Source organism: Phaethon aethereus (genome assembly GCF_964289735.1).
Source record: "Phaethon aethereus genome assembly, contig: HAP1_SCAFFOLD_108, whole genome shotgun sequence".
NCBI lineage: Eukaryota > Metazoa > Chordata > Aves > Phaethontiformes > Phaethontidae > Phaethon > Phaethon aethereus.
Window position 1 is genome coordinate 449,841 of NW_028113960.1, and position 12,653 is coordinate 462,493.

General features: G+C 54.9%; 1 protein-coding gene and 1 pseudogene across 2 annotated transcripts in view; one reads left to right on the top strand and one right to left on the bottom strand.

Annotated features, from left to right (window-relative positions):
- The window catches only part of LOC309416430 (E3 ubiquitin-protein ligase RBBP6-like), a 70,087-nt pseudogene that overhangs the window by 21,301 nt on the left and 36,133 nt on the right, over window positions 1-12,653 (top strand). The window lies entirely within an intron of this gene.
- LOC309416412 (olfactory receptor 14A16-like) lies at window positions 2,359-3,344 on the bottom strand (the record flags this gene model as incomplete). Its single annotated transcript, XM_082015966.1, has 1 exon — window positions 2,359-3,344. Exon 1 carries the CDS (start codon window positions 3,331-3,333, stop codon window positions 2,359-2,361), a length of 975 nt encoding a protein of 324 aa, XP_081872092.1. The 5' UTR covers window positions 3,334-3,344.

The following is a 12,653-nucleotide window of genomic DNA, read 5'->3' on the forward strand; positions in this document are numbered from 1 at the left end:
GATGATTTCTCAGACCTGTGTTGGTTTCCTATCCCAATGGTTTCCCATCCCCACAGTTTCCCAACCCAACCATGACTTTTGGGGGGAGGTGAATTTCCGGTGCAAAGGGAAGGAATGGGGCCAGGACCCTGTGGCCACGATGGAGAGCTTTCACAAAAATTTGGCAACAGACCCCTGCCCACCAAGGAGACAGCCTGGGATGCCCAGTCTAGCGTTACAGGAGGAATTGTTGCATTCGTGCACGCGAGCTGTCAGGTTCAGATTCGGGCACCCCGAATGCGGTGTCACGCACGGTTCTTACACCTTTCACGTGTTCAGGTCCAAACTGATTTGACCAATTGCTACTTAACACACACACACGCACCCCCCGTCAACGCGGGCGGCTGTTTTGCAAAGCGAGGCTAAATCTGTGGTGCTGTCAACCTTCTGCTTCTTTCTTGATCCAGGCGTCCCTGGAGTCGGTCTGGCTGCAGTTCCTTATCCCGGTGCCAGAGGAGGGGAGGGTTTCACAGAGGTGTCGGCGGGGCTGGGACACTGGTGTGATCTGGCTAGTGCAGGGCTATCCTTACTTCTCCGGCGTGGGGACTGTCCAAGGGAAGAGCTACCGATGTCATCTATCTGGATTCTGTAAGGCCTTTGACATGGTCCCCCACAACATCCCTCTCTCTAAAATGGAGAGATATGGATTTCATGGTTGGACTGTTGGGTGGATGAGGAATTGGTTGGATGGTCACATCCAGCGGGTAGTGGTCAATGGCGCAATGTCGAGATGGAGATTGGTGATGAGTGGTGTCCCTCAGGGGTCCATACTGGCACCAGTACTATTTAATATCTTCATCAGTGACATAGACAGTGGATCCAGTGTGTCCTCAGTGAGTTTGCAGAGGACACCAAGCTGAGTGGTGCAGTTGACACGCCTGAGGACATGATGCTGTCGAGAGGGGCCTGGACAAGTTGGAGAAATGGGCCCATGTGAACCTCATGAGGTTCAACAAGGTCAAGTGCAAAGTCCTGCACCTGGGTTGGGGCAACCCCCAGTATCAGCACAGGCTGGGGCATGAAGGGATGGAGAGCATCCCTGCCGAGAAGGACTTGAGGATACTGGTAGACAGAAAACTGGACATGAGCTGGCAATGTGCGCTTGTAGCCCGGAAAGCCAACCGTATCCTGGGTTGCATCCAAAGTAGCGTGGCCAGCAGGTCGAGGGAGGGGATTCTGCCCCTCTGCTCCGCTCTGGTGAGACCCCAGCTGGAGCACTGCATCCAGCTCTGGAGCCCTCAGCACAGGAAAGACATGGACCTGTTCGGGCAGGTTAGGAGGAGGCAACAAAGATGATCAGAGGGCTGGAACAGCTCTGCTGCGAGGACAGGCTGAGAGAGTTGGGGTTGTTCAGCCTGGAGAAGAGAAGGCTCCAGAAGACCTTATTGGAGCCTTTCAGGACTTCAAGTAGGCTTCTAAGAAAGATGGGGACAGACTTTTTAGCAGGGCCTCTAGCAACAGAGCAAGGGGTAACAGTTTTAAACTAAAAGAGGGTAGATTTAGACTAGACAGAGGAAGACGTTTTTCACAGTAAGGGTGGTGAATGACAGGCACAGGTTACCCAGAGAGCTGGCAGATGCCCCATCCCTGGGAACATTCATGGTCAGGTTGGAAGGGGCTCTGAGCAACCTTCTCTAGTTGGAGATGTCCCTGCTTATTGCAGGGGCATTGGACTAGATGACCTGAGAAGGTCCTTTCCAACCCAAGGATTCTCTGATTCCCAGAGGACAAGCAGCTGAGCATAACCTATCACTGCATGGTCTTGGTAAAGGCCAACAGCTTCCTGGGCTGCATTAGGAAAAGCATTGCTGGCAGGTGGAGGGAGGTGACCCTTCCCCTCTACTCAGCACTGGTGAGGTGACATCTGGAGTGCTGTGTCCGGTGCTCAGCTCCCCAGTGCAATCTAGGAAACTTCTTGACCCATGCACCATCTCCAGTACCATTGGGCACCAAGAGCATTTAAAACCAGGACTTTTGCTCCCATGGGACCCAGTGGTACCGTGAGCTTAACCCACACCACAAGGAGAACAGACCGTTTAATAGACCAGTTCCTTAGACATTTTATTGGCAGCACCTTTGGAGGAAGAGCCCAGCCTTCAGGCACTGCAGCTGGGAGATGCCCTTTGATTGAAGAGCTGCTATCGGACAGGCCACACCTGACACAGTGTTGTGCGAGGGTCAGACACAACTGGATCACACCTCAATCCAAGGAGCATAAGCCCAGAAACATTTCTACAAGGAGGATTATCACAAGGGAAAAAAAGTAGACTCCTGGCCTAAGAGAAACTCTGGGAAATGTGGAGAGGAGACGGGCTATTGTCAGGGAAACAGCGTCCATTGGGTGAGTTTCCTGAGGGCATCCTTCAGCTCCTGGTTCCTCATGCTGTAGATGAGGGGGTTCACTGCTGGAGGCAGCACCGAGTACAGAACTGCCACCACCAGGTCCAGAGCTGGGGAGGAGATGGAGGGGGGCTTCAGGTAGGCAAAGATGGCAGTGCTGACAAAGAGACAGACCACGGCCAGGTGAGGGAGGCACGTGGAAAAGGCTTTGTGCCGTCCCTGCTCAGAGGGGATCTTCAGCACCGCCCTGAAGATCTGCACGTAGGACAGCAGGATGAAAACAAAACAGACAAATATTAAATAGGCACTGACCACAATCAGCCCAACTTCCCTGAGGTAGGCATCTGAGCAGGAGAGCTTGAGGATCGGGGGGATTTCACAGAAGAACTGGTCCACAGCATTTCCTTGGCAGAGGGGTAGTGAAAATGTGCTGGCCGTGTGCCCCACAGCAGTGAGAAACCCACTGCCCCAGGCAGCTGCTGCCATGTGGGCACAAGCTCTGCTGCCCAGGAGGGTCCCGTAGTGCAGGGGTTTGCAGATGGCAACGTAGCGGTCGTAGGCCATGACGGTGAGAAGAAAATACTCAGCTGAGATCAAAAAGGCAAACAGAAAGACCTGTGCAGCACACCCTGGGTAGGAGATGGCCCTGGTGTCCCAGAGGGAGTTGGCCATGGCTTTGGGGACAGTGGTGGAGATGCAGCCCAGGTCGAGGAGGGAGAGGTTGAGCAGGAAGAAGTACATGGGGGTGTGGAGGCGGTGGTCGCAGGCTATGGCGGTGATGACGAGGCCGTTGCCCAGGAGGGCAGCCAGGTAGATGCCCAGGAAGAGCCCGAAGTGCAAGAGCTGCAGCTCCCGCGTCTCTGCGAATGCCAGGAGGAGGAACTGGGTGATGGAGCTGCCGTTGGACATTTGCTTCCTCTGGGCATGGGAGCCTGTCCAAGGAGGAAAACGCATCACTAAGGACATATTTATCTGAGCAAAATCTGTGCTGTTTCTCACAGAAACCTCCAAGACTGACTGTTCTCTTTCAGGAAGACCTTTGTCCGGTGCCTTTCATGAGCTGTGGTTGGTGCTGGCCGAGGATGCCCCAAGGAGCAGGACACTCTGCTGTGGGCTCTGGAGGACTCAGTCCTGCCCTGTGTCCGTAGGTCAGGAGGAACACGGGGTGATCTCAGATTGAATTCACTTTTGATATCAAAGAGCTTTGCAGCTTTGTTGCTCCCAATTCACCTGGTGGCAGAGCAGAGCTGTGGGGATTTTGTTTTGTTTGTTCTGTTCTTGTCCCCCCACACCCGAGGGCAGGAGTGCTTTTAAGGCAGAAATCTTTGTCGTTCCTGCTGCGCTCCAAGTGAAACCTTGGCCGGCAAAGGGACTGTCCCTTCGAGCAGCGTGAGGACAGCCGGTCTGTCCGTCAGCCCCGGGCTCAGCTGCCCGGTGCCGGCACCTTTCTGAGCTGGAGGACTATCACACTGCGCTGTTCCCCAAAAGAACCCGGACACTGCTGAGAGCAGAGGAACCCAGTTCCATGTGCAGCTCTCCCAGCCGCTCAGCCCATCTCGTGGTACCTGAGGAGGATCTCAGCTCTCCCCGCCCAGCCAGGGACACAGAGGGTCCTTGCAGCTGCCCACATTCCGCCCTCCCGCAGGATTTCCTTGGCCTCAGCCCGCGGTGGCTTCTCTCTCGGGCACCTGGGAAACACAGGCTTGCCATGGGCGAGTTGTGCCCTTCTGGAGGGCAGCCTGCAGCCCAGCAGGACCCCCCGGGAAAGAGTCAAGTGTCCCAAAGCTGGGGTGTCATCAAGGGAGGGTCAGGTCTTTTCCAGCCCCACGCACTGGAGTGCCCAGAGCCCCAAAGTGTGGGAGGGGGGTTGGTTGCTTTTCCTCCATGGAAGAAGCTGCAGGAGAGGACCCAGAGCGCTGGTGTCTCTGCTGAACCCAACTCCTCACCCCCGGTTTCTTGGTGGGGCTGCTGGGAAGGCAACTGATGGCCAAGTGCATGTGAGGCTGAGGGTGCGGAGCAACGGTGTGAGGGAGGGGAGAGCGGGGGGTTGCTCTGGGGAAGGAGCCGGCACTGCAGGGGATGGCAGGAGGTGCCCGAACCCCCCTCCCACCACATTTCTGGGATCTCCTCCCTCTCCCGCTCGGACAATGTCTCTGCTGCCGGGCGCTGTCTGTGCTGGGAACCACTTCCCTGTGCCCGAACCTCCTCCCTGTCAGTGCTCACAGACAGAGAGCCCCATCCCACCCACGGGGTGCCCGGCTCTGCCCTGCAAACACCTCCTGGAGCTGCTCCAGGGGCATCTCTGTCCGTACAGGGGCAAAGGAGCAGCTCAGATGACCCCTCAAGAGAACGGGCACCTCCGTGCCTTCTCCAGAGTGGGAAAATAAAGTCCCATCTCCCACTTCCCCCCCAGCCAACCAAGAGGACCAGTCTCCAAGCACAGACTCCTTCCCTTTCAGGTAATCCCGACTTTTTCCATCCTCTTGTAGTTTCCTGCGAAATAGCCAGGGAGAGATCCCCCGGGGCGCAGGGACTCCCGCAGAAGGACAGCCCTGGGCAGCCCTGGCCGCACACCCAGCTTTGTGTCCCTGTGGTCCTCCACAGGACAAGGACACCGTCGTTCCCTGTCCCACTGACGTGCAGCAGGGAAGCCCTGCGCAGGAGCACGTCCTCCTCTTCTACACTGGGGAAGCCGTGAGTCCTCCTGCAGATGCGACAGCTGTGGGATGTGCCAGCTCGAGGAGATCCCTCCAGAATCACCAAATTCAATGCCCGGCACGCCCAGACTTACCGTACAGAGGGCTGTGAAGAGCTGTCCCCCACACTCAGCTCTCACCACCCTCCCACCCCAGGCTGCCTTTCTCCTCTCTCCCACTCCTCTCCGCTCCCCTCGCTGCCTGCAGGCAGTGCCCCCAGCCCTGCTGCGCTGGGCAGAGGAGCTGCTCCTGGGCAGAGCTGTCTCTCTGCAGCGCTGCCCGCTTGCCACCAGCTCCCTCCACCCCAGCAGCCCGGCCCAGCTCCGCAGCAGAGGACCAGCCCACGGCAGCACTTTCTCTGCCCGCGCTGGGCTCCCTCCGGGTGTCCCTGGGGCTGCAGGGAACCTGCTGGGAAACAGGCTGAAGCCATCCCTGGGGTGCCCTCCCTCACCTGGGGAGGGACACTTCTCTCCAGCAGAGTCGCTTCCCCTCTCAGACACAGAGTTCGGCATGAGAACTGTCGTTCCATGTCCCGTCCTTAGGCAGGACCAGCAGAACGTGGCAGGGAGGGGTCTCCTGTCCCCTGCCGAGGGAAGGGACTCGGCTGAGACATTCAGCGAATGCCACCCTGGGGGTGAAGCCTTGGGGCTGGAAGAGGACTCGGCTCCCTCTCGTGCAGACCACAGACCCACAGCAGGGGGGATTCCCCTTGCCTCAGTGCACGTGGGCAGAAAACAGGCGCCTGCCCGTCAGCTCCTCGTCTCGGCTCTCGTGCTAATTAATGGTGACTGAGGGTGTTCGGGTGGGAACACCTGGTGACATCTGAGGTGACACCAGCGCTTTTCCAAGATGTGTGCAGGTGACTGCAAGCTCTAATGGAGCAAGGCTGAGAGACGGGGCAGCATCTGGGGGGTCACGTTGGAGCCCGGTGGGGAATTCCTTTGGTGGAGGGAAACGAGAGCAGATGTTTACAGTTGGACAACTAAAACCTTCCCTTTTCCTCATGTCCACAGCAGCCTGCAGAGGTACTCAGCTGACCAAATGGAGCTAAGTCCCTCTCCTTCGCTTCTCCATCAGCTGTAGTTCCTAGACCTTCCTCGACTGTAATGGCCGTTGTCTCATGGACATCCCACACTGCTTAACCTAAGTCAGGGCAGCTGCTCAACGGCCAAGCACAGGCCTGGGGTGCTACGTGAGATGCCAGCGCTCCCCGGCACACCTACAGGCTGCTGTCAGGGACCACACAGGGCCTGCAGGAAAACCACTGCTCTTGCGAGGGGATGCCTGACAGACACCCCGGAGAGCGTTGCAGGCAGGTTCGGTTCCTTTGTGCAAGCCCAGGTGGCATCTCAGGCAGATTTGGTTTCTGTTGGCCAGCCACTGAATCCCACCACTGCGGTGAGGCAAGGGCTGACTCAAGTTCATTCAGCCGATGCACAGCAGCTCATGAACAGGAAGCCCATCACCCCAGGGTCCCAAATCATTTGGCTACTCCCAAACTCTCCTGGTTCTTCGTTCAAAAACCCTTTGCTCAGCCCTGTGATGGTACAATCAAGGAACAGGTGAATGATTTTCACAGTGTTCCTGGATCTCCACGCGTCCAAACACCAGCACATTTTCAGCAGCACCTTGTCTTCCTGGAGATCAGCTTCACCTCCACCACAGGCCTTCAGAAGCTGCAGTCAGGACAAGGAAGTGCAGAAAGGTTTATTTCAGCAAGACAAAGTAGTCCCCAGATGAATGGCCCCAGGTCTTCTTGGGGACTTAATGACCCCGACACTCGCTGGAAGGGGAGCACAGCAGGATGCACACTGTCCTGCTGGTGTCTGGGGTCTCTTGGGACAATTCCTTTGCACAGTGCCAGGACAACAAAGGGGATGCTCACCTGAATCTGGTCCTTGTCAAAGAGGCAGTGCTGGTCAGGGATGTGAAAACTCCCCTGAGCATCTGCCTGCCCTTACTGATATCTCTCCATCCTTGCAGACTGTTCATTGAAATACCAAGTTTGGGTAATTCAGACTCTTTCCGTGTGGCCTATTATCCCACAGAACTGACCTTGGAGTGACATTGCTTCCTCCTCGTGTCCAATCTCAACCTCCCAAGCTGCAATTTGTGGCATTTTTTCTTTCTCATGCTGTTTCCCAATTTTGAGAAAAGCTCCACCACCTCTGAAACCACCCTCCAAGCCGTCTCAGGCTACTCCTATACTGCCCTGAGCCTCTCCACCACTGGGCAGAAGGGCCAAAGAAGACCAGGTCTCTGAGCCGCTCTACACAGGGCATCTGCTTAAGGCCCCAAACCTGCCTTGCCAGATCCCCTCTGGGCACTCTCCAGCTCATCCCAACTCTATCAAAATATAGGGACGAACGCCTGTGGGGGGGTCCCTAGCAGTGCTGTGCCAAGGGGAATAATAACGATCCTGGTCTGGGTGAACATGCTCATCCTAATGCTGGCCTTGCTCGTGGTGAGCATCAACCACTGGCTCGTATGGTGTCCCTCGTAGCTCCAGGCCCTTCTCCTCAGAGTCACGCTCAGCACGTCAGCTCCCAGCTGGCCCTGATGTAGAGGTTTATTATTCCTCCTGAGGCCAGACTGGCCAGTTCTCCTTGTAAACTTCCAGAGGTTCCTGTTGGCCCAGTCCCTGAGATTCTCAAGGTCCCTCTGGATGGAAGCTCCATTTGGTCAGTTGTTCATATTGGTGTGCGGGTGGCTCACCATGCTAGTGGTGTGGCCTGAGCAGATAACAGCATGAGGAGCTGCAGGCCTCTACAAGACGCAGGTAGGAATTGCCATGAACACAATCTGCAAAACACCAAAGGAGGCCACAAAGCGCTGCCGCCTCATTGTGAGGGTAGGGAGACATTGGAACAGGTTGCCCAAAGAAGTTGTGGATGCCCCATCCACAATGGGGATTTTCCTTGGCAGTAGGACCCGAGGAAATGGAAGGAGGCTGCATCAAGGGAAGTTCACACTGGCCATTGGGAAAAGGTTCTTCACTGAGAGGCTGGTCGGTCACTGGAACAGGCCCCCCAGAGAAGTGGTCACAGCACCAAGCCTGTCAGAGTTCAAGGAGCGTCTGGATGATGCTCTTAGTCATCTGGTTTAGTTTTAGGTAGTCCTGCCAGGAGCAGGGAGTTGGCACGATCATCCTTATGGGTGCCCTCCAGCCTGAGGTATTCGATGATTCTGTGACTCGAGGCGCTGTTGAAAGGCATTTGAAGGACAATGTCATCACCAGGAACAGTCAACACGGGTTCACAAAGGGAACGTCCTGTTGAACCTATTTGAGATATCCTATGATTCGAGGATTTTTCCTTCAGATTCCTCTCAGCTTGCCAGCTGCTGCTTTGAGCTTCAGGGAGTTAAAAGCTTTCCTGTCTTTCAACAGTCTAAGTGTCTCCTTAGACAACTCTTTCATTATGTCCACATCTCTCTTCTCGTACGTACCTAAATCATTTCTCAGGAGATTACCCCTTGTAGACAGGTGACCTCCTGAGAGGCAGCTTGTACGTAGCACGTCGTTACAGAGTGTGTTGCATTGTTTATGAGAACTGATCACGCTTACTCTTCTGCCCTTACACGTAGGAGCAATTCCTCCGTGCCTGTGTGCAGCCAGTTCTCTAAGGAGGGCGGGGGGAGATGGTGCCATGGAGCTGTCACATCCAGCTGCAGAGATGAGTGGAGAAGTCTGGTGCAAGGGACGGTGATGTCAGTCCCAGGTGGCCGATGTCAGAAATGTTGAGGGGGGAGCGGTGAGGAGCAAAGGTGTCCATACAGTGTCAGGTCTTAGGGGACTGCTTCTCCCAGCTGTCCAGCCCTCCTGAGGGGACACCCTGGGTCAATACCACTGGCAGAATGCTTCTATCACCTCTTCTTCAGACTGAAAAGTAATTGAAAATATCCTTTAAAATACAAAGTAATTTTTACTAGATGCACTTTGAAATCTTCTTCCTTGGCTGCACTATGAAACCTCTCCAATTAGCTGCACAAGTCTTGAAGACTTGAAGAAAATTACAGGAAGAGCCATGGCTCGTTAGGGCTTTCTGTGTTTTAATGAGCCCCATGGTGTGTTTGGTGCTGAGCCCATGATCCTCAGGTACTGAGAGAAGAGTGAAGAAAGTGCTCAAGAAGTCTGAAGCTCCACTCAGAGTACCTTGAAGTATTAATTGGCCCCACTGAGGGCCATCACTGACAACGTCTCCCCAGGGACTCGTTAGAGCAGATGGCTGGAGGCCATGAGGGCCGGTAGGCAAAGGCCCTGTGCAGGCGGCTGTCGTGCTGAGGAAACCCTCGGTCTGTTTTACGAAGCAGAAGGGCCAAGCCCTGACCCCCAGGCCCTGGGACCACAGATCCTGTCCCTCAGGCGTGGCTCGGGGCTCTTCCTGGGGGCGGTGGATGTGAGGGTGAGCAGTGCCAAGTGTAGGAGAATTCTATGACCCCTCCTGGTGTCCCCATGCTGGGGAAAAAATGTCCAGAGCCTCCAAAGAGGGTTTCCTGTGGTAGGCCTCCGTGGTGCAGGCAGTGGCCATGGCCAAGGGGACGAAGCCCTCCGTCTGATGAGCCTTTTAGTCTATGCAGAGCCCTTGGCCACCTCCATCGCAGGCTGTCCTGCACTGTCCCGTGCCTGCAGCTCTTTCCCTTCCAGCTGCAGACAACCATCTTGCTTTCCCACCTGGCTCTCAGCCCAGCATTTCTGTACCTTCAGGGATGTCTCTCTGGTCTCGCTGGCCATTCCTTGAAACACAAAGCCATGGGCTGATCCAGATGCCCTCTGGGTGCCCTCTTGCACCACAAGGCTGCCCTTTGATTGTGGTTTCTTCTGCCTCACCTCCAGTCTGAACCTTCCAAGCTGCACTTTTTGGAGTTCTCTTTCTCTTCCCACTACCAAGAAAAGCTCCACCACCTCTGAGAGCACCCTTCAAGATGTTGCAGGCTACTTCTGTAGTGCCCCAAGCCTCCACTTCCCCAGGCTAAAGCAGCCCAGGTCCCTCAGCCTCTCCACACAGGCCCCAAACCCCATCCTGGGCAGATCTCCTCTAGAACCTCTTCCGTTCCTCCCCATTCCTCCAGACTGGGGAGTCCCACATAGGTGACACATGAGCCCAGATCTGGCCACACCGGAGCTGAGTCGAGGGGCATGAGAACCCCCTTGTCTGGGTGGCCACGCTCCTCCTCATGCAGCCCTGTAGGCATTTGGCCTTATTAACTTTGAGCACGCGCCACTCACTCATATGGTACCCCTCGTAACGCCCAGGTCCTTCTCCTCCTCAGGGTCACTCCTCAGCTGTTCGGGTCACAGCCTGCCCTCATGTTTGGGGTTCCTCTACTCCCAGAAAAGGACTCACATCTTCTCCTTGTAAAATTCCATGAGGATTCTACTGCCAAATCCGAGAGTTCTCAAGGTCTCCCCCAGGGGTGAAGCTCTGTTTTGAAACCTTTTAGTGTGTTCGTACAGGTGGCCCACCAAATCTGTTGACAGGACGTGCCTCTAACAAGATAGCAGCACCAGGACTTGCAGGACACTACGCATAAGGGAAGGAAGCACTGGTTCGATGATATTGCTGACCAAGGTACACATTCCGATGGTGACTCGCTCAGAAGCGCCAAAGGAAGGTACAAAGGAAGCCAAAGTAGGGCCAGGCAGGAAAGGGGAAACAGAGGTGGGCTCTTTGCACGGGAGGGTCCAAGGATGGCCAAGGGGAAGAAATTGTGAGCAGGAAAAGAGGGAAAAAGGAAAGAAAAGGTGAAGTGAAGGAAATGCTCAGGGCTGCCCGGGGGGAGCTGCCAAGCAGCCCTGCATCTGAGCAACAATGCCTGCAGTGGGACAAGAAGTTCACAGGTCGTCTGACCCAACTTCTTTGTGGCTGACTTCAGTGGTCACTGGGAACCCGAGTGCTTTGCTTCCCGTCACGAAGAGAAGACCTGTTGTGGATGGAAATGCAGAATCCTTCATGCCGAAAGGGACCTCAGGATGTGTCTAGGCCATCCTCCTGCTCTCAGCAGGGTCAGCTATGGGGTCAGAGCAGGTTGCTCAGGGGCTTATTCATTTAGGGCTCAAAAAGCTGCAGGGATGGAGAGGACATGAGCTCTCTGCAAATCTGCTTCAGTGCTTGACTGTCTTGATGGGGCAAAAGTTTCTCCTCCCTTGTTTCAGCTGATGCCCATTGGCCCTCCTTCTCCCATCATGCATGACAGTGCAGAACCTGGCTCCATGTTCTTGCTGATACCCAAGAAGGAACAGGAAGGCTGTGATTAGGTCTCCCCAAAGCCTTCTCTTCTCCTGCCTTTGCACCTTTGCAGCAAAGACAGACAACGTCATCCTGGGCTGCCTTCGGAAGAGCGCTGCCAAAGCGTTGGTGGAGGTCCTCTGTCCTGTCTCCCCAGCACTGCTACACTTTGTCTTGCTGACTTGGCTCAGCGTTTTCTGCTATACCAACACACTGGCACTGCAGCCAAAGCGGCCCTCCACATCCTCCACCAGTCCTGACTTGTCATCTTGCGAAAAACCTATCCAGGAGGGCATTCTCATCATGTCAGGTCAGGGATCACCTCCCCCTTCCCTGTAACTGAGGCCTTCTAGCAGAGGGCCGTGGTCTTCAAAGTCCCCCATGATTACCAGGGTCTAAATCTGTGTGCCTTCCCCCAGCTGCCCAGAGGACAACTCGTAACCTTCCCAGTCTTCCTCAGGCACTTCAGCGATCCTGACCAAGAAACCATTGTGCCTCCAGGAGTTAGGGATCCATGTAAGAGTGTTCCTGAGTAAAGCCAGGCCTGAGCTGTGCTGTGCCCTACGTACAGCTTGGCCTGCAGGCTGTGTTCTGCAGATCATATTCCTGGGCTGCAGAAGGAAGTCGATGGCAATGAGCAGTCTGCAGGAAGCTCCCACCTGGTACCCGTAGGCCAACTGCACTGTCCTTACCTTTACCTAAAACTGCCACAACCAATCCACACGGGAGCATCCTCTTCTGGGGGCAGTAGAAATGACGGCACGAATTTCGTCCCTTCTAAGAAAACACTGAACGTGATCACAGGAGCAAAAGGTTCACAATTTTCTACACATTGAAATACCTTGCTGTGAACAGGAGTTTGCGTTGTGCTTTCAGACAAACCCCTGAGCGTGATTGTCCTGTTTAGGAGATAAGTACTGGAGGAAGATTTCATGGGTTTTTTTACTAGCACAAACATGATGACTTTTTGCTTAATATCCTCATGAGAATGTGGCTGTTAATTCACTTTGTGGCATGACTGTTTTATTTCACAAGTGACGTATCTGGAGACATGAGTGTAGAAATACTGTCATTGCTTCTGTTTGGATGCTCTGCAAAGAAAGCTTTTGGGCGCTGTCACCGCATCAGTCGGCACCTTCTAACCATTGCTGTTGTGTTCTGGAGAACACAGAACTTTGGTAAAGGCTAGTCCCCAGGGAAAGACTAGTTTAATTTATTCTTGTAGAAGGGGATAACCCTTCCACAGATGGGATCTGCAAGACTCGCTGCATGAGCTGACCAGGCAGAACAACCTCACTATGATCTTCCAAGGCACACGCCGGCTGCTGGCCTTTCAGCTTCTCGGATCAGC